Below are 16,407 nucleotides of genomic sequence, written 5' to 3'. Positions count from 1 at the left end.
GTATTATTCACACACTGAAGGTGTTATTTTCTGTTTAGCCTCCCTACCTGAATAATTTAACTCATAAGAAGAAATCTCTCCCAGAGGTGAAAATAAAGATTTGACGGGGTTTGCCAAGCTTCAATCACCTTTCAACACAAAAATGTTATTTTAACCCTCCTTATTTCTTTCCTAAAAGCTGACTGACAAGCTCAAGGCACCGTATGCCCCTGCCTCCCTTCAAACTCCTCCTTGCTGCTTCTACATTTTAATGGGGACAGAAGGTGTGCAGAGCCTCAACACTCACTGAGCAAACCCTCCCTGTTTATCTGCAGGGTCCCGGGGCATCACTACACGCAGGGTGGACACCACAAGCATTCTGAAGAGTGATGGGCGGGATCTCACCACCTTCCCTCGGGAAGTTTCCAGTGAAATATCATAAATTAGGCAACAATGGCTTCAGCACTCGTCTCCTTCCAGCTCCACTTGATGGGAAAGGTCAGCAACAGAAATGAGACTTAATCACGGTCTTTGCATTCTCATTGCTTACAGCCACCCACCACGTTCTCCTCATTTAGCCTGAGATGTTCCCCAGATGGGTTCACGTTGACATTTTCTCTGCATTCTCTCAAAAGGTTGTTCAAGTGGGTTTGGGAACGGGCCTTGCAAAGTCAGGCTGTTCTCCCAAGCCAGGCTTTCCATCTTCCCTCTTCACTCTTGGATGCCTCTCAGCAAATCAGGGACACACAGCCAGGAGCTGGCCGTGGGTCCCCGAGGGCAGCTGGAAAAGGTGGTACTTGTGGATTTCTGAAAACCTTCCTGCATTTGGTTGTTATAAATCCCAGATGGGCCAAAAACTGGAGAAGTTTTGCAAAACTGAAAGGGAAAATACGTCCCATTGTCTGCAAGAATTCAGCTGTCCCAGGTGTCCCCTGCTGGGAAGCTCTTGAGGTCCCTGGTTCTGTCCTGATACATGGACACAGATCTGTGGACTGTCCCCTGATGAGATTCCTCCCAGCTCTTCACTGTGATGGTCTCACCTGAGGTGAGACCTGAGTCGAGCTGAGCTCTGGGTCTGCAATCTCCACAGCTCCTCGTGTGAGCCAGCACAGCCAGGGGAAGGACACGGGGAGAGGGCTCTGTCACACAGAGAGGAGCTCCAACAGGCCCTTTATCACTGAATCAGAGAACTGTTTAGGCCAGAAAGGACCTCGGAGATCAGGTCCTCAAATGCCTCATCCACACGGCTGTTCCCTCTCCTCCTGTCCCTGTTCCCCGGCTGTCCCCTCCTGGCAGGGAGTTGTGCAGAGCCACAAGGTCCCCCCTGAGCCTCCATTTCTCCAGGCTGAGCCCCTTCCCCAGCTCCCTCAGCTGCTCCAGCCCCTTTCTCATCTCTGTTCCCTTCCCTGGACACGCTCCAGCTCCTCAATGTCCTTCCTGTCCTGAGTGTCCCAGAGCTGCCCCCAGCCCTGGAGGTGCCCCAGCAGTGCCAGCACAGGGGACAGGCACTGCCCTGGCTCTGATGTCACAGCCCAGGTGCCACTGGCCTCCTGCTCACCTGGGCACACCTGGATTCACATCCAGCCTCTGTCTCCAGCACCCCCAGGGCCTTTCCCAGTTTTCCAGCCCCTCTGCCCCAGCCTGGGTGGGGTTGGTGTGACCCAAGGGCAGGACAAAGCCATTTCTTCCCTTTCCCTCCATTTAGAGGGTGAAGAGGCTTTTACACTCCAAACGCTCAGCTGACAGCAGGCTTTGTGTCAGGGCGGATTGAGAGGGAAAGACAGAGGCTGTAAAGCATCCAGAAAAAAAAAAAACCACCTCAATTTCCACTCCCCAATCAACCCGACAAAGTGCGTCCTTAAATATTTGATGCGATGGCAATCTCTGCCGTATTTCAGATAAGCATCAGATCGTTCGCCAGCAGGTTAGCAAAGAAAAGGGGGGAGAAAAAAAAGGTAAAACCTTCTCAAGTAGCATTTCTGTGAGACATTGGGGATATTTCTCTGAGACTTGATACAGAGGACAGAAGAATGTCCTCAGGAAACTTCTAGATGAGAGCAGATAAATGCCCATTGAAGTGTCACAATCAATGTTTTCTATCAAAGATGCTCTAAAAGGCTGTACAGCTGAAGAAGTGAGTTAATGGAAGATATTTAATTAAGACTAGGATTTTCTGGCATAATAATAATTCTGAATGTAGGCGGGAAGCTGTGAGCTGCGAGCCTTTCCTGTCTGGCCAGCCTGATCAAAGGACATTGCATATGCACAGAGAGCACAGTGTATGCAGCAGATTGTGTCACAATGAATCTCGGAGAAGAATGAAAACTTTCCTCATCTAAAAAGTGCAAGAAGTGAAAGCTGGAAGAGAGATTTTTGTTCTTTTGTCCAAAAAAACCCAAAAACCCACCACAACAAAAAAAAAAAAAAAAAATCCAGTTTTCTTAAATGCAAAATGTACGATTCGGTATTTTATCTCCTAAGCCACATACGCAATCTTATCATCTGCATTCTGCAAAATTATAAATATGGAGTTAATATACGACTTTGTCTAGGGCTGTTCTCCTCCTCGAAAGCTGAATTCGGTATTTAGAGCTCATTATTCAACGCCACATTTATTAAACAATGCCCTTTCAGTGGCGTTTTCATATCTGCATAATGAAAATTCTTCCTCTTCAGAAAAAGACGAGGGAAGTGATTGGGATAAGAAGCAATCCAGGCTGGCCAGGTGTACTCCTGCTGTGCATTAACTCGCTGCACTTATCCCGTGGGACACATCTGCATTCAGCACTGAAGAGGAGCTGCAGGAAACATCACAAAGGAAATCAGGCTGGGGAAATGCTCGTCCCGGAGAGGCTGCTGGGCACAGCTGGACACGGGGACAACCACGTGCACCACGGGACCGCGGGGTGACACAGAGGAGCCGGAGCTGGCAGGACTGGGCAGCTGGCATGGCTGGGGTCCCCTGACCCCTCCAGAACAGCCCTCACCTTCTCCTGGTTTTGGTTTTGGCCAAGGCAAGGCTGCCAGTGAAGGCCAGGAGGGCACAGCCGCTGGCTCCAGCAGCAGTGGTGAAGCTGGAGAAGAGCCCAGCTCGCCCAGGGGATGCTGTGATTGTTTCGTGTTCACCTCTCTCCGTTTGCCAAATTTAGTGCAGTTGGTTTTGGGGGTCCACCAGAACTCTGCTGTGAGATGGGATTAGGAGAAAAGCAAAGCAGGCCCAAATCTTAAAAGGTGCAAAGATAGATTTATTAACACACGTTAAAAGAAGAGGGTGAAAATCAAAAGGGAAACTCTCAAAACGCCCCTCCTCCACGTTCAGGTGGTCCTTGCCAGGCACACACCCGGTGCTCTGCTGCAGCCCCGGCAGCACCAGCCTGGTCTGGGCAGAAAGTGTGACCCTGCCACGTGTGAGGCTGTGCCTGAGCCACTGGTGGGCACAGGGGCTAAACTCAGGCCTAAACCCACAGGGCTGCCCCAGGGTGAGGCCGGCTCAGACCACGGGCAGGAGGAAGGTGCTGCTCCCTCCCTGCTGCTCTGTTCCTCTCTCTGTGCCTCCAGAAGGTGGCCAGGCACAGCTCAGGGTGAGCCACACCATTTTCCAGTGTCCTGCTGGCTCAGCTTTGGCTCTGGTGAACTCTCCTGCTGTCAGGAAAAGGCTGGGCACGACCCAGGGCAGGACCCTGCAGGGCTGCCCACGGGAGCTGAGGTCAGGGGAGCTTCACTGTGTGCACTCAGGAGCTGCCAGGGCAGCAAACAACTGCTGGCTCATCTCACTGGTTAATCTGGGTACAGCCTGAAAGACCAAGTAACCCGAAAACCAAATGAGATCATTTCAATTCCATCCTCAGAGAAGAGCCACGACAGGAGCTGCCTGTCCTCGCCCTGAGGATGACCAAGAACGGCTCAACAGGGCAGAACCCACAGGGTTCACAGGACCACAGAGATGAATTCAGAGAATCCTCACCCTCCAGAGGACAATCTCTGCGTGGATTCTGTCTTAATTCAATCACACGACGAGAATTCCCGACAGGCATTTGCACCTGGCTGTGGCCACAGCTCCAGCAGCAGCAGCACTGTGCTCTGAGGTGTGTCCACACATTCACTGGTGAGGAAAGCACCAGCCAAGCTGGGGGAAATGTGCCAGCTGCACATGGACACGGAAAATGTTTTCAGAAGTACCAACAGAAATAAAAAACTTTCGAGGCAGACGCTGGGAACACAGAGGGGGAGAACAGTACAACAGGCTGCAATAAAGGAAATTGAAAAGAGACAGAAAACCTCATTATAGGAGCAAAAGAACGCTTTTGCCTTCTCGAGGGATCACTGCTAAGCCCCTGCAAATGAGAGGCCTTAGGACTGAAATGACCAGTTCCACTGCGCACCAAAGGCAGGGGCTCAGCAAAGGCACTGCTTTAATTAGATGGCAAAATTGTGTCCCCTTCCTGCTGTCAGCTAACCGCCGGGAACCCAGAGGCAGGGCCGGCACCGAGGCAATGAGTGTGCCCTTTGCTAACGCCTCCCCTGCTCCAGAGCCAGCAAAGCTCCTCCACAGGGGCTCCACAGGTGCCGTTCCCTCCCACACGTCTGACTGATGAACAGAATCAAGCCGAGCTCAGAGCAGCTTTTCCCGGCCTTCAGCTTGAATTCAATTCCTGTTCCAGCTTTAGAGAAGCACCAAAGAGGCTGAAATGTGCCCGTTTCCCCACATCTACCAGCAGATATAACAAAAGCTATTACCTCCCCCTACAAACCACATCCTTCTGGCCAGGGCTGTGGGTTTCTTCATCCAGGGGTGAATACCAACCTCCCCTGGCACACAGGTTACAGCAAAAGGCTCTGTGGAACTTTGCGCTGAGCTTGAAAGAGGCTGGAGAACTAAATCCTAAATGAGTGCTTCCTAAATGAGATGCTCCAGCACCACGAGCTGCAAACAACCACACAACTGCAAAGGATTATTGGCCTTTATATATTATTAATCAACCCCCAACAATAAATAATAAGTCAAGGCACACAAGGGCGGTTGCGTGCCCAGAGCCCTCAACATTTAATGAGGTTTCCTTGGAAGTTAATGTGCCCAAAGTGGGAGGCTCAGAACGGGCCGCAAATATCAATATTGATTTCTTGTGGCACTATCTTGGCCAGAACCCCCTGGCAAAAGGAGCCCTTTGGGCTGGAGCGTTTGCAGTGTTTCTGTGGGAAAAAAAAAATCGGCAGAATGCTAAATTTCACTTTGAATTCGAAATATAAATCTGAAGTGTTACTTCGCTCAAGCTTTGTTGAAGAAACAATTTATTATAGCATTTAATCTTCCTGATATAAGAAAAGGAGATTTTTTAGCCTGTTAATAAGCTGTGTGGAAGCCATGACTAATTAACCTAATTATAGCAGCCTGTGACAAAATATGATTTCACTAAACCCATGCCTCAAGTAACTAGAATTGCCAGAACCTCAAAGGCTAATAAACCAACGGACATCAACACAAACACTAATAAAAGCTGACACCAACCATATCATTTACAGTAAAATCAATGCTACAGTCTTCACAAAAGACAATCTGAAGGGTATTTGGTGTCTGATGACGCAGAATTCACTACCAGAAAGTGCTGAAATTCATAAAATTAGTGCAGATTACTGGGCAGAGACTCCTGGGGATGGGCAGCTCCTGGGGCCATCGGAGGCAGGCTGAGGTCACCTGAGGTGTGCAGCACACCTGGAAACCTTCCCATGCAGGGCAGCATCACAATTCCCACCTCAGCCACAAACCTTCTTCAGTGGGGAAGAGTTACTCTTGTGCCTTTTCCTCTGCCAAGGTCAGGATGAATAACGTGGGAAATGGAGGTTTTCGAGTCCAGATTTGGATGTTTATTATTTCTGATCTATTCACAGATTATTTCTGATCTATTTACAAGAAATAACTTGTTATTTCTCTAACAAGTCAGAGAAAGGAGGTAAAGTGGAGCACCTCTAACTCTTTCCAAGGTTATTTAAGAGATAATTGCCCAATCACGAGGTGACACCTGTATTATTTATATTTCTGAGCCAATAATGACCACCCAAGGCCTGCAATGTGGACCTTTATCACCAATTACAGAAAACCACCCCAACCCATGAAGAAGAAGAAGGAAGAAGATGAAGGAGGACTTAGACAACACCCAAAATCCTCCATCTTAACTCACAGGGAAGAGGACACTGAGGGAAGGGCTCGTCTGGAAGGGAAGCACACAGGGAACAGGAAAAGCCATTCCAGCCACCTGGAGTGGGGCTGGCAGCACAGGACGGGTGACCTCACCAAGAAAACTCACTGCAAACCCAGCAGCTGTTTGTCTGGAGGATGGACCACCTGCAGGCAGGTGGCAAAATCATCCTTGGGCCCCGCAGGAGTAATAGAGACTCACAGAATGATAAAGGTTGGAAAAAGACCTCTGAGATCACCACGTCCAACCATCAAGCCAGCACCAAGCCGTGTCCTCAAGTCCCACAGGGAAAACATGCCGTGAATAAAATTGATTCTCACGTCGCCAGTGGCGCCGGGGGCTGATCAGCAGCACAGTCAAAGAGACACAATCCCAGCTCCAGCAAGGTGGGAATGGACAGGCCCGAGGTGGAGAATATTTGGGCCCTTTTCAGAAAACAAACCCCACCCTGCTGAATCAGGTACATTTGTTGACAAATAGGAGCAAGTATGAGATAATTCTCTTTTTTTGGGGGGGATGCTTTTCCTCCCCTCTGACTCCAAACACGTGGCAGGTGTCAGATCTGCCCATTTCCACGGCAGAATTTCCCTGCAGGCCTGGCAGCCGTCACAGCTCCACCCCCAGCACATCCCTGCAGAAATCCTTCCCAAACAGAGGGGCATCTCCCTGTCCTTTCCAAACCACAAACCCACGAGGGTATTCTCAGTCTGGTCTAACAGGGAGAAGCCCAAATCTCAGGGGGCAGAACTCAAAACCAGTGTTGGAGCTGCAGAACTCTCCCTGTCTGTGGCCTTTCTGTGCTGCCCCTCAAAGGCAGGGCTTTGTTCACCCAATGCCACAAGGACCCTCTGAGGTGTTTTTAGGGGAGATGAGGGGAGCTGGTTTCCCGTGGATCAGGTACCTTGATCCCTCCCCAGGAATGGTCAGACAGGAACTCCACAGGGCTCGTGACTCCGGGCTCTGCTGGGTATCTGAGCAGGAAATCCAGCTCTGCTGAGTCGATTTCTTTATTCATCAGAAGAATCTGTAATTCCAAACAAACCCGATATCCTAGAGTGGCCAGGATCCAGAGCAGCAACAAACCCCAGCAGATTAATTATTCAATTAACGTGCTTGAAAAACGGGTGGCTAAAATATGCAGAGTGTCACGTGTCGGAGAGACACACCAGGTAGGTGCTCTGAGTGTCTCAAAAGAGGATCAGGAATGAGTGTGGAAGAAAAAAAGTTGGGAAAACCGTGTGGAAAAGACTTTCAGGTGGGTGGAGAGCACCCTGAGGTGAAGGCTCTGGCAGCAGGGGCAGGTTGGACATTAAAATTATACAAACACCGTGGATATGGGACAGCAGCTCTGCAGCAAACACTTGTTTAGGTTCAGGGCAAGAGGCCCTCCAGGCCAGTTTGCTTTGCCTTTTTTTGCAGGTCCTGCAGGCAGGAATTGCTCTCTCCAAGAACCTTTGACAGCGTAATTCAAATGCAACACAGAATCTGTGCCTGTTACTGGCAGGACTAAATCCTGTGAGGAGCAGCTGAGGGGGCTGGGAAAGGGGCTCAGCCCGGAGAAAAGGAGCCTCAGGGGGGACCTTGTGGCTCTGCACGATCCCTGACAGGAGGGGACAGCCGGGGGGAATTTGGGATCTGCTCCCAGGGAACAGGGACAGGAGGAGAGGGAACGGCCTCAGGCTGGGCCAGGGGAGGCTCAGGCTGGACAGCAGCAGGAATTTCCCCATGGAAAGGGTGCTCAGGCCTTGGAACTGCCAGAGAGGTCTGGAGTGCCCATCCCTGGAGGTGCCCAGGGAATTCCTGGAGGTGGCACTGAGTGCTCTGGGCTGGGGACAGGGTGGGGATCAGGCTGGATCAGGCATTCTGGGAGGGCTTTCCCAGCCTGGACGATTCTGTGATTCCAAGAGAAGACAAGGAACCCCCCAGCCCTGAGCCCTGAGCCCTGGCACACCCGGGGGGGGTGGTGCTGTTACCTGGAAGGTGAGCTGGGCACTGAAGGTCAGCTTGTCCCTCTCGAAGAGCCCCCGGGCCGTGTACTGGAACACGGAGAAGGTGATGCTGTCCATGAGGCTCAGCACACGCCCCTCCAGGCTCTCAGCAGGGGCTGCCCTCTCCATGGCCTTCTGGAACACCATGTGGAACGCCTGGGAGAGGAGACACAGCGGGAGGGGGGAGTGGGAGATGCCCTTGGCACAGCCCTGAGGTGTCCCAGTGATGCCAGCCCAGGTCCTGCGCGGCAGGGAACACGCAGACACCAACCAGGGACACAGAGAGGGCGCAGGGAACTCTGGCACGAGGGTGCAGGGGATGTTTCTGTGCCCAGTGTGCTCCTGCCGGGGTGACACAGCCACTGTCTCTGCAGGGAGTGGAGCTGCCAGAGGAAAGAGACTCCAGGGTGGTTTCCATGGGATAAAACTCCAGCACAAGCCCATCCAATTCCAGCTCCTTGTCACGGCAGGGACACCTCCCACTGTCCCAGGCTGCTCCAAGCCCCGTCCAACCTCGCCTGGGACACCGCCAGGGATCCAGGGGCAGCCACAGCTGCTCTGGGAATTCCATCCCAGCCCCTCACCACTCTCACAGGGAACAATTCCTGCCCAGTATCCCATTTTTAATCCTGCCCTGTGCCAGTCTGAAGCCATTCCCTGTGTCCTCTCGCCCCATCCCTGTGTCCTGTCCCTTCTCCAGCTCTCCTGGAGCCCCTTTAGGCCCTGGAAGGGGCTCTGAGCTCTCCCTGGAGTTTTCTCTTCTCCACTTCTCCCAGCCTGGCTCCATAGAGGGGCTCCAGCTCATGGATCATATCCGTGGCCTCTTCTGGACCTGCTCACTCATGCCCACACCTTTCCTGTGCTGAGGACCCCAAACCTGGACGCTGCTCCAGGTGGGGTCTAACCAGAGTGGAGCAGAGGAGGAAAACACATCTCCCATTGCACAAATATTTCAACTCAGAGAAGAGCAATTCCTCCAAGAAAACAAAACAAAACAAAACAAAACAAAAAAAAACAAAAAAAAAAAAAAAACAAAAAAAAAAAAAAACAAAAACACAAACCCAAAAAAACCCCAAAAAACCAAAAACAAACAAAAACAAAACAAAAAATTAAAAAATTAATAAAAAGTAAAAAAAGAAAATTAATTTTTTTAAAGTCCCATGAGTGTTTTGCTGTCTGGATCCAGCAAAGGCCTGGCTGAGGAGGGCAGGGGGCAGGGAGCTGAAGCAGTCACTGAAGTGCCCTCAGGGGTGGGTGTCTGCATGGAGAACAACCCTCTCCTACAAGAGGTTAAGGATCACTGCAACAACACTTCTGACCTAAATGAGCAAAGACAAAAAAACCTTCAGAGCCGCCCAAAGCAAAAGCACGAGCAAATCCTAAAATACAGCTGGAAAAAGAGAATTAACAAGAGCACAAAGCCCAAGCCCTGCTTAGCAATGCACAGGCTCCGTGTGCTGGGCCCAGCTAAAGGAAAGAACCAGGCCAATACACATCGATGGCACCAACTGGCCAAGGCATGACCGTGCTGGCAGCCTTATTTTTAGGGTTCCAAACAGGAAAAATGATGCCTCAACAAATTAAAGTAACGCTGATACCGAATGCATTATTAAATAATTGCAGAATGCATTTTCCTGCCTAACGTTTCTTTAAATAGCGTTAAAGCGCGCTGCAGAGCGGCACATAAATCTTTGTGTTCTAATTTGTAATGGGCTCCCAGCTGTGTGGCAAGTATTCTAAAATCATCCCTGTGCATCTTTACACGATGCTTTACGATCTGTCGTCAAAATTTATTAGATAAAAAAACCCCAACATTTCACCCAATAATTTCCCATGTATCCCTACACGCTGCTGATGTTTGGTGGGAAACATAAACCAACTCTGGGAGACACGGATTAAAGGTGAAACCTCAGGAACCCCTGCATCTATTATGGATGATGCCAGGGATGAATCTTTCAAGAGGCACAAAAGATATTCTGTCCTTTTTTTTTTTCCTGATAAAATTACTTCAACAAACGAGTCGCAGCTATCAAAAGGAAAAGCTCCTTTGTGGATGAGGCTCAACGTTTCGTAGCCTCTCCTCAATTCCTTTTTCCGGGTCACTTGTCAAGGTAAGGAACTGTTTGGAAGAGGCTGTAGATAGACCAGGATGCTCATTTAACCCTTCTCCCTCCAAAAATACCTTTCTCATATGACAAAAAAAAAAAAAAAAAAAAGTTTTTCCATTTCATGGAATATTAAAGCTGTAACTTTTTCTAGACGGGGTTTGGAGCAACCTGGGATGGTGGAAGGTGTCCCCTGCCTGTGGACAGGGTGGGACTGGATGGGCTCAAACCTGGTGTCATTCCGTGACACTGCCGTTCCAATTTCATGAGCCCCACAAAGAGAGGGCAGGGAAGGGTCAGGCTGGACAGCAGCAGGAATTTCTGGTTAATCTGGCTGCAACCTGAAAGACCAAGCAACCCTAAAACCAAACGAGATCACTTCAATTCCAAGCTCAGAGAAGAGCCCACGACAGGAGCTGCCTGTCCTTGCCCTGGGGGTGACCAAGAACAGCTCAACAGGGGAAGAATGAACCCTCAGGGTTCAAAAGACCACAGAGCACCAGCTCAGAGATAAATCCAGGGAATGTGCCCCCCTGGAGGGCAGGCACTGTGGGAAATGGGTTTGTGGAGAATTCCCAAAGCCTGACAGAAGGCTCAGGTCGTCTGGATCTGTGTGCAAACTTTGAGATAAGAAATGGTGACTTAGAAATGCCGTGGGATGGGACAGACATTGCTGAGAGAGAAATGGAGCTGGAAACAAGGTTCAAACGATGGCCTTGCAAATAAAACCAGATACTTTGGAGAAACAGAACTATGGAAGGTGCATTGTGGTAGGACCCACGAGGGGTAATTTAGATTATTAACTTCAAAGAATTTACAGCATTGTGTGGCAAAAGCTGATAGGCCAAGGAACACTTATAATGAATTTCAATTAGGAAATAGTTGGGTTCTGATTGTGATGGCGTGAATTGCAACATCTGTATTGTCTCACTCTTCACGTGAGACTGAAAACGGAATAAAAGTCTTTAAAACACCTCTGAGGAGCCCCGTGTCTGGGTCAGAGCAAGGCAAAATCCGACAGGTACCTTCAGGGAGAACTGGTACATGGGGTGCACGGCGTGGAGCTGCTCCATGGTGAAGTAGAGCAGGGCGGCGCGGGCGGCCGCGGGCCTGTAGTGCTCCCTGGCCTCGTTAATCCTGCCCTCTGTCACCTTGAACTGCTGCACCTGCGGGGAAACACAGCACAGCTCCTGTCACAGCACCCCTGGGCCGTGGCTGCAGCCCTGGGGGGTGGACACTGGCCACAGAGTCATCACTAGTGACCAGCACGGGACCAGCCCCTGCCAGGCTGGAGCTGCAGCATCCTCCCCCTCTGGAACCTTCCTTTAAAGTGCATTTTCCACCCAGTTCCTTCCTGTGGCAGAACAAGCCGGCACAGCATCACACAGCCCCTGCTGAAACACCACAGGGCGTTTCCTCTGTGCTGTCAGGTGAGCTGCTGCGAGCACACCTGGCTGGGGCACCCCAAGGAAGCCCAGGATGAGCCTGAATCTGCTGTGGGATGGGCAGTGCTGGGCTCAGGAACAGCTCTGGCAAACTCAGAGCCAGAGCTGGCTCTTCATCTGTAGAGCAGGGAGGGCTTCCATGGCAAGGAGAATGTTGGCTGAACACCTTTCTTTGGGTAGACAGACCAAAGGGAGAGTGAGGCTTGACTAGAACCTCTAACTGGGCCCTCCCACAGCAGTCCAGGTGGGGACAAACTCACACAATCCAGGTGCAAACTCTCCAATTCATGCTTTGTTGGCACTGCTGGCAGTGAGCAGCTGCACAGCACAGCTGGTTTAGAAGGCGAAGCACTTCCCACTTCCAAAACACCTACTCTGAGGGGGAGATGCCAGGCTTTCCATGCCAAAAAATCCCTCCAACACCCCCTTTGGGGGTTCAGCCCAAGGGGAGGTGAATGCACCTGATGGGCCACGAATGGCAAATAATTCTGACTTTTACCATGGAGGGAGGATGACTCGGTCGCTGGCTGGGAGGAGAGAGGCAGTTCCAGCCCTGGCCAGGCAGGACATGGGGCTGGGGCTCCAGGCTCTGGGGATGGGGACAATGCAGAGGGAAGCAGCTGAATGTCCCCACCAGAGTCCTGGGACAATCCTGGCATGGGGACCACACTTCCCAAGTTCCCTCAGCGGTAAGGAAAACCTCTGGGCATTTACCTGAGCCCACACAGCCAGCAAGGGCAGCTGTGCAGGCGGCAGTGCTCACACGGCTCACACAAATGCTGATTTACACTCTGAGGAGTGGAGGGGTATGAAATACCTGAGTTCTTTCAGATTTACTCGAGATCACAAACTCCCCAGACTCCAGTCCCTGGCCAGTACTAAAACCCAGCCTAACAGAGGCAGTGTGATGTAGCCAGGATTATGCTGGAACATTTTAAAGCTGCTTTGATACAGTGTGTAAATTTTATTGTCTTTACATCAGGCACCAATGTTTTCTCTTGGTCTTAAATAGGTCATTTAACACACAAAAAAAAAAAAAAAAAAAAAAAGGGAAAAAAAAGCTCCAAAGAACTAAATGGCCTGGAGCTCTCCAGAATGGAGAGCATTTCCAATTTATACCAATTTCTATTCCCTGCTCAGCAGACGGAGCGGAGACGGGCAGGGCAGAGGTCACATTCCACCCAGAAATCCTTAAAGGACCACGGACATGCTTTTCTCCAGGCTATCAGCGTCTTTGTACCTTCTCCACAATCTCTGCAGCCGTCCTTTTCGTGGTCTCCAGGTTCTCCACCAACGCTGTGTCCCCCAGGAAATTCCCAGATGCTGACGACAGCCGGGAGAGCAAGTCGTCCTCCAACGTTTTCAAGGTGATCTTGAATCCGTTCTGTTGCTTCGTGAGATCTGACTGCAAATAATAAATCCAGGGAGTTTTAGCCGTAAAGGATGTGGTAAAGTAAGGATTAATCACCTTCACATGGGAACGGGCTTCCCGCTGAGAATTGCCAGAGTCCAGCAGTGCTTATTCCTGCTCTCTGCAAGCCCGGGGAATGGACAGAGTTCTGGGATCACTCCTTATCCAACAAACTGGGACAGCACAGAAAGCACCAGGAGAGCTGAGGCTAGAAATGTAGGAAAATGCTGGAAATGACTCAGGAAGAAATCACCTTTATCCCCATCGCAAACACACATCCTGTGTCTCCGTGCCTCATTTCTTGGGGTCGAGTCAGCCTGGAGAGTCCCTGGTGCTCCTCACCTCTCCTGCTGGACCTCTGCTCTCACCACCACACCCCACCCCAGCCTCACCAGCAATGGGGAACACGGGGTTAGAACCTCATAAACTCCCTTGGGCACCAACGTGAGTACAGGGAGAGCTCAGGCTCAAAACTGAGGGCAAAGCCACGGACTCTGCTCTCCTGCTCCCAGTCGTGCCCCCTGGCCCCAGCGGCTTCCTGGGCTAAAGCCGGACCTGACAAAGCTGGGCAGGCAGACTGAGGCCAGCACAAGTCTCCTGTGGCACGGGCAGATTTCTGAATGACAGAGAAAATCCTTCCCGTGTCTCTAAGCGCCCTCTGCATCCTCTGCAGGTGCTGGTCCCCCCTCCCTGGTGTTTCTTTCCCCATCCCAAACACCAGCCACTAACACTGCCCATGGTGGGAACAAAGACTCTCAGCTGAACTCCTCCAGGACACGCTTTCTCCCCCGGGGTGTGTCGCCTTGATTTTTTAGCTTTCCAGTGTTTTTACATTTCGGTACTGGAGTTCTCATAAACAAGGACTGATGTTTGGTAAATAATACATTCCTTTCCAGCGAGAAGGACAAATTGATGGACTTGTGGTTTGGCCAGTGGGGTCAGAGAGGTGTCAACCTTGCCCCCCAAACCCTATTTAAACCCTGAACTCAAAACTAAAGTTCCTTCTTTCTCATCTCCCATCCTGACGGGTGAGTGTGGTTCTTTTCATGTCCATCTAGTGACAGGGGTGTGACTGCCCCGTTCTGTGTTTGCTCGGGGAAAACTCCTGCCTCTGGGCTTTGTTGTGGCATCCCACACCATGTCCCTGCTGGAAACACCTATTGTTAGAGTTCTCACAGAAAATTCCCTGGGGGAAAGCTCTGGTTGGGATGCCTCTCAGCACAGACCAACAACAATAACAACAACAATAATGATATCAATATTAATAAATATGATAATTATAATTAAATTTTAAGTATAATAACGATGCTACTGATGATTTCTGCTTGCTGCCAGTGACAATTCCCAGGTGCTGCCCTTCAGCTCCTCCAGGTCTGGCCTCTCAGCATAGACCACCACCAATAATAATAACAACAATAATAACAACAGCATTAATAATTATAGTTATGATAAATTTTAAGTATAATAACGATGCTACTGATGATTTCTGCTTGCTGCCAGGTGTTCCCAGGTGCTGACCTTGAGCTCCTCCAGGTCTGGCCTCTCCAGGCGCACCACGGCCGCCAGCAGCTGCTCCTCGAGGCCGTGGCGGGTGACGGAGAAGTTGATGAGGGTGCACTGTGCCTGCAGCTCGGGCTGGAAGTGGGGGTTTGCCAGCTTGGTGTGCAGGATCAGACGGAAGGCAGGGTGCAGGGCACACTCCTTGTCCCCAATCCTGATGTACCTGGAATTTGGGCACAAGGAGCATCAGCCAGGGGCTGTCACCACAGGGCACGGGGGGGTCTCCGTCACAAAAATCATTATTTAAGCAAAGCCTCTCAGACTGGACACACTTAAATCACTTCTGATTTAAGGCAAAAACCCCACAGAGTCTCCCCTGAATTTTGGGCCTGGAAACACAAAACCCAGGGACTTTCTTTGTGATTTACGACTTATTTCCCCTTTGTTAGCAAAGACATGATTTCACAGGGAGCTTTGGCAGCAGAGATGCACAAAAGGGGATGTCTGAGTGTTCCACGGGAGGGATTTGCCGCCCTCCCTGCTGCACCACCCCGCTCAACATCCCCCAAACACTTCAATCCTGCCCCTCCATCCTGCAGCCAAACCCCTTCCCAGGATGTTTTCCCCGTTAAATTTCACAGACAGCTCGCCTTGCCTGCCGGTTTACAACACCCTGGGATGCTTTAGGCAAGCAGGGAAATAATCCTCCAAGAACTTCAGGGAAAAGAGCTCCCTGGCTGCCTCTCTTGCTGGAGGTGACCAGCAGCTGCCATGAGAACTTGACCTCATTAAGAAACACTTGATACCCTCGATGCTGAAACCTGTAGCTGCATTTCTAAACGCGGCGCGGTGTTTGCTAAAATCCAAGGCTACTTTTACTTCACAACAGCAGCAGCTATTTTGGTAATAATTCCGTGTCAGAACAGCCAATTGCAGACCCCAAGGTCAGGGTACAATGGGAGAATTACAGGTCTCTCTTTTGCACGAGGTTTGAATGACGCTGTGAAATGAAATGAGAAACTCAGGTCGGTTTCCAAAGCCACCCTATGGCTGAATTACCTGTGATTGCCTGATTTAAAACGCCCTGGCTGCTGAGGGCAGGGTGTTAATGCTGCTGAGCGTGAGCACCCACATTCTGAGGGCAGGAGCAGAGAGCACAAAGCCCCCAGGTGTCCCCAAACCCCCCCAGGCTCACCTGCCTTTCTTGATGGTTTCTCGCCCCAGCAACGGCCCCAGCACTGGATCCACGGATTCCTCCAGGTTCTCAATCAAAACCAGGTCCCCAGCAGCCAGGGCTTGTTCCAGTGTGTCCAGATACCTGTGAGAAACAGCTCTGGTGCCTCCTGCAGCAGGGCAGGATGTGACACTGCCCGTTGTTTTCTCTGAGGAGGCACCAGCAAAACAACCTGGGTAACCTCGGAGAAGGACACCTGGGCAACCCCAAGGCATCTCCAAATCTACGGGAGTTTGGAGGCACCAGGCCTGGGTCACTCTTGCCTGTTTCTCTGTATTTGGGAAACAACCCCAGTGCTCCCAGATCTCCACAGGGATCCCACTCGGGCTGCTTCACCCTAGAAACCAATCTGTGACACAGCAGAAAAAACATCTGTCTGACTGGAGATGAGGCCCAGGGGTGGAAAGGCTTTCCCATGAAAAACTGATCCAGACCCATGCAGGGGTGCTGCAATGAGAACGTCCAGCTGGTGGGAGCAGCCTCAGCCCAGCTGGTCTGCAGGACACAGTGACCTTTCCATACCCAAGGCATCTCTTTCTCCAAGAGGTCTG

The 16,407-nt window shown here is 50.9% G+C and overlaps 1 protein-coding gene across 1 annotated transcript in view; it reads right to left on the bottom strand.

The window, feature by feature from the left end:
- Positions 1-16,407, bottom strand: part of DNAH9 (dynein axonemal heavy chain 9) — a 137,106-nt gene that overhangs the window by 44,668 nt on the left and 76,031 nt on the right. Inside the window, exons 53-58 of the mRNA XM_066200303.1 lie at positions 15,818-15,940; positions 14,641-14,845; positions 12,952-13,116; positions 11,292-11,432; positions 8,147-8,317; positions 7,075-7,197 (exon numbers count right to left, since the gene is read on the bottom strand). Of these exons, the coding sequence (XP_066056400.1) occupies positions 7,075-7,197; positions 8,147-8,317; positions 11,292-11,432; positions 12,952-13,116; positions 14,641-14,845; positions 15,818-15,940 (928 nt within the window). The remainder of the gene's footprint in view (positions 1-7,074; positions 7,198-8,146; positions 8,318-11,291; positions 11,433-12,951; positions 13,117-14,640; positions 14,846-15,817; positions 15,941-16,407) is intronic.

The sequence above is a fragment of the Chamaea fasciata genome, unplaced genomic scaffold (assembly GCF_029207755.1).
Source record: "Chamaea fasciata isolate MVZ Bird 193981 ecotype frontalis unplaced genomic scaffold, bChaFas1.0.hap1 SCAF_19, whole genome shotgun sequence".
Classification (NCBI taxonomy): domain Eukaryota; kingdom Metazoa; phylum Chordata; class Aves; order Passeriformes; family Sylviidae; genus Chamaea; species Chamaea fasciata.
Note: the sequence above shows the minus strand (reverse complement) of the source record. Positions and strands in the feature narration are given on the sequence as shown.